This window comes from Lepisosteus platostomus, chromosome 4 (genome assembly GCF_059453375.1).
Source record: "Lepisosteus platostomus isolate fLepPlt1 chromosome 4, fLepPlt1.hap1, whole genome shotgun sequence".
NCBI classification, from domain to species: Eukaryota; Metazoa; Chordata; class Actinopteri; order Semionotiformes; family Lepisosteidae; genus Lepisosteus; species Lepisosteus platostomus.
In genome coordinates, this window is record NC_142614.1 from 20,884,697 (window position 1) to 20,894,871 (window position 10,175).

The window sequence follows — 10,175 nt, forward strand, 5'->3', positions numbered from 1 at the left end:
ACAGTAAAGTCGCTGTCCCCTGAAGACTATCAGATGATCACTGTGAAGCCTGGAAGTTCAGCTGAGCTGCCTTGCCGGCTGAACTCTAACCTGGCCCACGCGGTCTGGAAACTGAACGGTGCTGTCTTGTCGGCCGAATCCTCCAAGTTTCACCTGATAGCCGAGGCGGGTATGCTCATTTACAGCGTCTCTCAAGAGGACCTGGGGCACTACGAGTGCTGGTCGGAGGAACAAGCAAATGGCAAGAACTTCACCCAGCCCCTGACAGGATACATCTTAAGTTTTGACATTGGTAAGCAGTATGTGACATCAGACCCATTCATGTCCACCACTGCTTCAGCTGTCAAGCCAGCGCCCTCGACAGAAGGTAATATTAACAGCGCAGGATCCCCACTAACTTCAACCCTGCAAAGCTCTGCTACTCCCACCTCACCACCCCAACCTGAAACAACACTAACCCCGTGGTTCAGCACGACTGTAAAACCATTGCAGAAGCTTCTTTTCCCCAGTCCAGGCACTCCTAGCATTGAGACTCGGGACCCTTCCACGGAGTACTTGAAGACGGACAACAGTAACGCCCTTCTGTTTCTCTTTCTGCTTTTCTTTATCCTTTTTCTGGCACTGATTGCTTACAACTGCTACATGCAGTACCTGCCACCCCCTTGTCTCAAAGTGCGGGCGGCGCTCTTGGGGAAAAAGAAGAAACCCCAGCCTGAGTACATGTCCTGTGAACCTGGCTTGATGGAGCCCATAGTGGAGAAGGTAGAGCAGACAGGTGTGCACAACCAGAATGGGGGCCAGCAGAAGGGTCTGCGCGACACAGGCTATGAGACAGAGCCAGAATACGCCAACGGCAAGATCTCCAATCCAGATCACACAGACAAAGTTGCTGAAACGCAGGACAAACCTTTCGACGTCATCTGTGAATCTCAACCTATTGAATTTGCTGATGCGGATGCACCTTGCTGATTAGTTTTTTACATGTCTGTTTTTTGCTGTTTATTTTTTAATTTAAATTATGTATCTGCACATACAGGGGGAAAGGAGGAGTCTTATATATGCAGACTTTGTGTTAGAAGCAAGATGGACAGTGTTTATCTCAGCTCAAGTGAACAGGGTTCATGTTTCTAGTAGGAGTGACCCCATTTTTCCTGCAAAAATCCATAACTTTCTCATCAGATTATCAGTATCTAGATTCATACAACCTGCATTATATACAGCATTTTTCTGATCAGTAATTGTTTTTATTCCAAATTGGAAACATGGTTTATCAGATTGGTAAGTAACTGAATGTTTTCCAAATTGGAGCATGTCACTTTTTATATTTTGTAAAGTGTTCAATTGGTTTTCGAGTAATTTGTACACTCAAAATTACCTATACTTCTTGCTGTTTTTGATGTAGGTCGACAGTTCTTTTCTCAAATGTTTATTAAATTCTCAGGGATTTTTAACGTTTTTACTTTGTTCAGCTAAATGCTATTAACTGCAAAAAGCGGTGGATTCAGCGCATGCAGAAGTTCTTGGGGATCACAAGCACGTTATGTTGAAAGACCAAAATGACCAGTTTAATTTGTGATACAGGAGAAAGGAAGTTGTCTGACACAAAGAAAAACGGGTAGCTTCAACAATTCTGAGCCATGTCGTTGTGAATAGATTCTTTTCCTGTGAATAGAAAGTCTGGAAACTTTAATTGAAGCTGGAAAAGGACTAATGCAAGACTTTTGAGACCACTGATGTTGGATGCTTTGAAGTTGGGGGAATATGCCTGTACAGCCATCCTGCATGTTACTGCAGAGGGTTACGGTGACTTTAAACCTGTGTATAAGGAAATGCCAAGACTGTGTATTAGATCACAGGTGCTTCTTTGGAGTGAAACACTGGAAAGCAAGCTGCTGTTATAGTAACCACAAAACCAGACATGCAAATCAAGTCTTCCAGGACTTGTAGCATTGTCCACTCAGCTTGATTTTAAATGTTCATATTGTACTGATTTTAATGTTTATTTGATGTAAAGTTTTCTTGATGTATAAAACTAACTTTAAAGAAGTATATTTCATTTGCTTTGAATTTTTGGCTATTTTACCTTGGTTTTTTTTCTATACGGATATGTATGAGAAGAATACTAAAGAATTTTAAAATCAGTAATGTCGTGCATAGCATCATGCTTTGGTATGCAAGCCAAGCGTATGGCTTGTTCTTAAATGTGGAATTCTTAGGTTGACTTTCAATGAAATGATACTTATGAATTTCAAAATGTGGAAGTTATAAAGAGAGAGTATTTAATGTTAAAAGATATACAGTTGTTTAAGTATCTTTATTTTAAAAATTCTAATTCTTTTGTATTTTGATTTTTTTTCCCTAAAAACATTTGTTGCAGATGCTGCATTGCTCTCAGAAAATACCAATTTTGTTGTAGTTGTCAAGTTTTATAAACAGCATTGGTATATCCATAGGTCCTTTATAAAAACACGCCAACCATTTTAAAGGAGGGATCGTTAGTATAACAGTCTCACCATCTTCAAAGTCGGTTATCATTTTCTGGCTGTTCATGCGCCCGTTCCAGCTCTCTCCTAATCCCTGTCTATAGAGCACTCTCTTTATGTATTTTTCTCCATACTCTTCCTTTCCCACAGCCTCTCCTTCACCTCTCTCTCCTGTGGATTCCTTCTCGTTGTCTTCTGTGGAACACACTCCCTCTGTCTCTTCCTCCACATCCCCTCCTGATCTTCAGGGCAGTGCCGAGAGCTCAGTAGTGCACCTTTTACCTCCTCTATTGAGCGATCAGGCACAGAGTGTCCATGCCCATGAGTTGTTTCTTCTATTCTGCCAAGCTGTGGGTGAGTGAATACATGCATAGCTTTGGTCCACCTTGGTTTCCTACTAGTTGCTTTTCTGTTTTGTTTCCTTCTACCCTCCTGCATGACCTTGGACAGCTTTTGAAAACCCTGCCCGTTTGTTTTCCTGAACTTCAGAACCACAACCTGAAATTCCCTTAACTTGAACATAAGAAGATTTTTATGTTTCGTACCTGACCAGTTTCGAAGAGACACTGGTCTTTACATCTCGGCTCACCACAGTGAGTCTTGCAACACCGGGAGAGAATGAGGATGGGCAGATCTGGCTGACCATCACAAGTCATTCAATGTTTGACATGCTGTGAGCTCTGAAATACCTTACAGGAGGGTGTGCATTGTTTGCAGAAGTTGTGCATCACTCAGTGCAAGCCTTGCATGTCCAAGGAATGTTCTTGCCCAGTGCTTAAATCCTGGCCAACTAATCCCAACCCTGCCACTTGTGTGTTGCAAGACATGGGCGGCTGCTTGCAGAATTCTGGTCATGTCAGGCTACACCTTTGCTATTTGAGCCACACAGGAGACCCGTATGGTAAAGGTTTTTCTGAAACACCACTATGACACTTGAGATGAAAAGGCACAGTATACAAGTGGCTATTTCACAAATCCTGTATATGAAGAAGATTTTATGATGTAAAATTAATTCTAAAACCTAGACAACAAACTGTAGAGCTTGTAAAAATATTAGCAAAGCAACTACCACTACTGAGGTGAAAGAAGACAGTGCTTTTTGTGTGGTACAAAACTGGAAAAAATTGGCTTATTGTTTTTTTTTATTTAATTATTAGATAGTTCAAGAATATAGTGTGAATATGTGTATATATGCATTTGAAGATGTACATGAAACGTGATATTGGAAGAGGAGTAATCCACTAGTGGACTTAGTAGGGACTAAAATAAATTTTGGATCTCAGCTGTGTGGATGTTATTTTTTTTAATGGCACCATACTTTAAGCAGAACATTTTTAATCATAGTAGTCTTATCAGAGGAACAATGCCTATGTTGATTTGTTTCATAACAATCAAACTGCAGTGTTTTATTTGGTGGATTTGTCATTTCATTATCGGCTAAAAGTATACACTCACTTCTTGTGCCCAAAAAAGATTACTGGCACCACTAATCACTTACACAATGAGCACATATCGGAACACACCTCACCAAAAGAAGAGCATGACCAAAACCAAAGTTATTTTTATTTTGAAGAGGTTGCAGAAGCTGAAAAGCAAATTAGAAAAATGTCTAGGTGCGTTAATAAAAATAAACACAGACAACTTCCAAAGAAGACAAGGCTTTCAACCATGAGACTACAGATTTCCTCCTTCCCATGGTTTTCAAGTCAGTTCCATTAAAAAAGATAAGATGAAAACTTAGTAGCTTAGCTGTTCACTAATAGGAAGAATCATTCATGGCACAGATCAGTTCGTCCAGACCTCAAGATTAATTGGATCTGTTGGCTGTTTTTCTTCCCATATCTAATGACAGAGGCACAGATAATTTAGGCTAAACAGCTGGTCTGTGGAAGTTATACAATTAAACTGACACCCAGACCTCCATTGAAAATATAATAATATTATTATTGCTTACACTTATATAGTGCTTTTCTGGACAATCCACTCAAAGCGCTTTGCAGGTAATGGGGACTCCCCTCCACCACCACCAATGTGCAGCATCCACCTGGATGAAAATATGAAGACAGGAGTGCAGTAGGAACCCGGGTGAGAACTCAAAGCCTATTGAAAAGGTTCAGTAGGCTTTGTCAGATAGACATCGACTGGTTGTAATTAAAAAACATAGGTCTTTCACCATTTAAAATCTTTGTGCCACCTTCTGTCTTCCCTTTCTCTCCACCGTGAGAGAATACCCATCCAAAATTTCTGAGATTTGGAATAGGAGATTAAAAAGAAAAAAAGATTAGCTTCACCATAAACATTTTGGCAAAATCATGCAAGTGACTGTTTTCTATATTATTAAATTGGTTTTAATTTGCCATTTTGATTTAAAGCAAGGTGAGCATTAAAAAAAACCTTTAGGCTACATTTATGTCTTACTGCATTTTTCTTTTAAGTGGATGAATGTGTGATCATGTTTTAGAAAAGGTCTGCAAAATTCTAGCAGTAGTAAAATGATTAGCTATTCTAAGTTTTAGTTCACCTTACACCAAGATTGTACTCGCCGGCTATCATCTATATTTGTATTCACTCACATTAACATCATTAATGCAGTCCTTATCCACTCACCTACAAAAGTGACAGCCTAAAGCACGAGCATTAGTATGAAATGATGAAAGACATTTTTGGAAACAATGAATGACTCCTACACAAGTGTTGTATTTACAACTGACCACTAAGTTTACATCTTCTGGAAAAGTATTATTTTTAAGTATTTTATAGAGAAAACTTGAAACCTACTCCAAATTCTGGAAATGTATCTTAGGAAACTTCTTTATACTATTGTTGATACTAGAGATAATAGTACTTAAGTTGATTGTTTTACACTGCTGTTCTTTTATGATGAGCTGCATCAGAAAATGAGCAAAGTTTTATTTACCATGTGGGACAAATATTCAAGCAAAATATGTAATAATTGTTAGCATTAAAGTCAGTGTTAGTGGAGCACAAGTCCAGAGATTAATACAGATTTTCTAGCCCAGGCTGAAAGCACAAGGTCATCACACACATGGCCTGAAGGGTTGTTATTTAACATTTTAACCATACGAGCAAAACCTGATACCAAGCCTATATATAATGTAGAATTAGTCATAGATATTCAAAAACATTCTCTGTATCCAGCTGAGGAGCAGCAGGAGAAATGTGTTTAACTATATGTAAAATGTGGATGAGACGGCAAACATGGGATAAAGGGCACCCAATAATAAAGCTTGTATGATCATGACGGTCAGCAGGGCATCTTGGCACACACCTTGGCAGCAGAGCCAATCGGAGAGAATGGATAAAAGTTCACATGAAGTGAGGGGTTTTGTCTATCATTAATGGATATTATTGAAATATTGAGTAGCATTACAATTCTTCCAGAATGAATCCATGTGAATGGCTCATAAGTGTATATATATATATCAGTTCATGAAGAAGGGCTCTTAATTGGTGCAAAAATGCCTAAGTTGAGGAGGAATGCCATAAATGCTGGGTAAGTTCTGCTCTGTCATGTTCTGCATTGCTTCTGTTAGCCTACACAGGGATATCTCCAGTCCAGCCATCTCTAAAAGAGAATGTGGTCTCTTTACAGACCAAGGGGAAAAAAAGGGTGACACTAATACAGAGCAAAGGCACAAAAATGGTAAAATACCCCCCTCCATGAAGATTTCTACCCCACTCTCATGATAATTCAGGGACAGAGACACTAATATGCAGTAAAGTGGTCTACATTTGAGCATGCATGTGCATGCATTCAGCTCTGGTAGCTGGAGGTGAGTAGAGGTAGGAAAAAAAGGCTTTACCAGTATGGACCAACTTCATTTTCATAAAGTGCATCATACTTGATAATGTTAGCAATATCATGATCTTGATGTATCCTATTGTTTCATGTTGTTTTTCTGTGTTCTTTCAACTTTAAAACCTGTATATATAGTGTTGGTGTTTGGGTTTTTTTTTTTCCACTTACTATTTAGGTCCTCAGTAGTTTTTGACTTTTCCTGACCTACATAAGAGCAGTAGATTGAAAATGGATGAATAACTTCTGGCTGTTGAAGTGTAGAATGTTGTGGATGGCAGCACCTTGAATGTACTGCAAGTCTGAAATAACATTAAAAAACAGGACTGAATATGATGCTCTTTTGAATGAACAAGTACTTTTTGTCTCTTAGGTCCAAGTGATCTGCAAATTCAATGGGAGGTGAATGGACGAAATATAGAAAACTTTGTCACAGAGCACAAGCACACTGTAATGAATGGAAGGCTGTTTGTAAGCAGCTGGGTGAGAGAAGATCTAGTATCTGACTCCCACTACCAGTGTGCAGCCAAGTCTGCAGCAGGGAATAAAACATCCCAAGTCTCCATCAGACTAATCAGGAAAGGTAGGCCAATGAGTTTTATTGTGTTTATGTCTATGGTGTTAAAATATTTGATATTTTAAAAAAACTATAATTGCTGATAACAGAAATGTGGATATCAAAATAAGTCTGAACATTGTCTGAAAGTAAAACATTTTTTCTGTGTTAATGCACTTTCTCATTTTTATCAGATTTGGAGGTTGGAGGGGATTTTATATATTATTTCTAAATACATGTTTTAATCATTTATGATGTAATTATTATGTACTGCATTTAATTCTTCTCATCTCACCCTCAGATGTAGCTGCAGATCACAGTTTTTCAAGAGACTTGAGTCAATGGAGGAGCGCTTTAAATGGCCACGAGAAACTTCTGCAGGACTGGAAGAAAGCTTGGGTATATTATTATAATTGAACATTTGTTTAAATATTTTAATTGCAGTTGTAATCCATTTAATTCCTTTTTTGTTCAAGCAAACTTCTCCAAAAATAAAAGCTTATAGTAGTAGTGGTTTTTCAGTGGCTGCACAAATTAAAATTCAGGTAATAATCTGTTAATGTTACTATTTAAGTACTTTATTGATTAATGTGAAGAATAATTTTGATTTTAAGGCATTTTTTTTACATATCCTCTGTCTCAACATATTTCAGCACTGTGCGTTTTGCTGAAAGACATCACCTCATTAGGTCCTTGGCTGTGATAGGTGAAATGAAAAGCAGCCACCAGACAGTAAAAAGAATGAGAAAATCAAAATTTATCAAGGAGTCCAAACTGAATATCACACAGGAACTGGCAATTTCATTCAGATCTGGCTGCAAAGTTAACTATTAACCAAGACTAGCTAATTATTAAGAAACATACTTGCCTCTAGTCTATAATTTCACCAGTTTTCAAGGATAGTGGAAATAAGGTGCTGACTACCCTTGGGACACATACTACTTTAAAAGCCAAAAACATTTTTTGATCTGTCTTTACCTCCCCCTTCCTTTCCCAATGCTTTAACTACTGATAGGATGGTCAAATGGCTGCATGTTTACTGGCAAAAATCTGAGACAGGCCAAAAATTAGCCTTATGTACAACACGTGATGTCTTTTATGTTACTGAGAAAATGAAAAGTATGGTTATGTTCTCTGTTCTGGATATTCTGGGTTTAAATTAGATTTTTCAAGGTGCTGACCAGACTTTCATTTGCTCTCTAACTTTCTATACACCTGAAGACTCATTCAGCTGCACTCTTAAAAATCATTACCACACTTTAACTCAACTATCTTCTGTATGATACTCCAAACAACTCTTACTAGTTTTTCCTTTGGTGTCCCTGTATTCACACCTCCTGTATCATTCAATTTCAGCTTGTTTTTCAATTAAAATGCCCAACATTATCTGTAACTATTGAAACCTATACAAAATATAGAAAAATATCATTGTGGTACCTACTTATTGTTGGAACAGAATTACATCAAAATACATTGTTTTAAACCTATAAAATATATACTATAAAGGTTTGTGTAATGGCTCCATATAAATAAGTAGACATAAAGCAGTGAAAATGGAAAAAATGCCAGAGCTCTGGGTTATTACTCATCTACTGTATACAGACGTACTGTATACTTCATATATGAAATTAAAAACTGTTTCCTTAATCTTTACTATTTGAGGGAAATAGTACAGGATTTGGCCTAATTTATTTTTTCAATAAAACACTTAGGTCATGTAGGTAAATGCTGTCTGGAAAAAAGTAAATTACCTCACAGCCTAATAGACTGATCTGTTGCTGCTATATGAACATAAGCAAAATGTATTAAGCATTAAGCAAAATCACACAGCGTTCTCAAATCCACCAGAAAAAGGAAAATATTTAGATGTCAGGAGAGAGGACGAGTGCACCTGACCACACACTGTTTGTCCTACAGAACAAAACTGTCACTGCAAGCAAATGAGCATTTTGTATAACACCGATTTTCCTGACTTTGCACATTAATCAAACAACTTCCAAAAGAATCAAAGCAGGATTGTTTTTTATTCTCATTATTCAAGTACATACTCCGTCTGGTATAGTCCATGAACATGTGTTCCAACAGTCACGTCAAGCACAGTCTACTTCAGCCGGTCACTGCACTGATTTCAGGAGACATTATTTAGCTGAAATAATATTGGAATAGAAAGTAAAATCCCAACAAAACACACCTTTCAAATGAAGTAATATTTTTTTCACATTTTAAAGCTTTGTTCACCAACTAGATTTCATGTTTAACATAATGTTTTAGCGCCACTGACTCCAAAATGTACTGTTTGTCTGTATGTCCACCTCCTCGGACACATTCATTATTTTCTTCTTTTTGTTCTTCTCCTTCAGGAAATCTGTGAGCAAGAAGATATTCTCTAGGATTTCCAAACAAAACATAATCATGGAAATGAAAACTGATTAATTTACCAGCCAAGATGAAATTGCAAAAACTAGGACTGGTGAACACTTAGATGATGGGAAGCCCCTTCTCGGTCCATAAAATGGCAGTGGCAGTGATGTTAAATTAATCACACTTTGTGTATGATAGCTTCATATATGGAACTTCTAAGGCTTCTACAAATGTTCTCCCTGCCGAAAAGTGTGAGAAATGAGCATTCTATAGGAATTGTGCATATGATTCCATAAAGGCCAGAGATGGAATGCAAAAAGAGGTCTGAACATAATGTTGTTGATGAACTACACTGTTACAACCGTGGACAGTTCGCACTGTTCAACACTATTTTGTATATTTGTACTTGAAAAATATGATGTTGAAACTTTGCACTGGAGAAAAAAGCCATAATTTCATTTTTACCCTAATGTTAACTTCTAAAAGTTGTAGAATCCTTATTGTATGTGTACTAATATCATTGTTTCTTATAAGACTTATTTCTACAAGGTGGTCGACCAATATTGTTAACACCCTGTACATTTACTGCTTGTATTGATAATTCCTGTGCTTTGTTCTCCATACCTACTGCCTTGAAAAGAGGTCTTCTTTAGTTTCCTAAATTATCCACTGATTCTGATTACCCATGCTCCTCTTCTCCATGCACGTCTTTTCCAACTAAAGACTTTTGTGGACTTCAAAACATCTCCTGTACTCTGCAGTTGCTTAATAAGTAAAGGTCCTTGCTTGGAATGTGGGTTTAGACCCATGCTGCAGACATCCCTTGTTTAAGCCTAGGTCACATCACTAGGCATATGTGACCAAAACTCACATTCACATGCATTATACATATCAAGTGTTGATGCATAACTGGTAGAAAGACAAAGGAATTAAGTTTGTCAGACAAAGTCTGCTCAGC

The 10,175-nt window shown here is 37.7% G+C and overlaps 1 protein-coding gene across 10 annotated transcripts in view; it reads left to right on the forward strand.

Annotated features, from left to right (window-relative positions):
* The window catches only part of sema4d (sema domain, immunoglobulin domain (Ig), transmembrane domain (TM) and short cytoplasmic domain, (semaphorin) 4D), a 72,614-nt gene extending 62,605 nt beyond the window's left edge, over positions 1-10,009 (forward strand). For 7 of the 10 annotated variants that reach the window (XM_088628966.1, XM_088628973.1, XM_088628971.1 and 4 more), the window contains one exon: positions 5-2,297. In XM_088628966.1, coding sequence (XP_088485092.1) covers positions 5-969 — 965 coding nt within the window. In that variant the 3' untranslated portion in view covers positions 970-2,297. Of the gene's footprint in view, positions 1-4; positions 2,298-2,633; positions 2,838-6,673; positions 6,884-7,157; positions 7,256-9,216 lie in introns of those variants that run through there. The other 3 variants (XM_088628974.1, XM_088628975.1, XM_088628976.1) reach the window with 3 other exon arrangements.
* Positions 10,010-10,175: the final 166 nt, after the last annotated feature.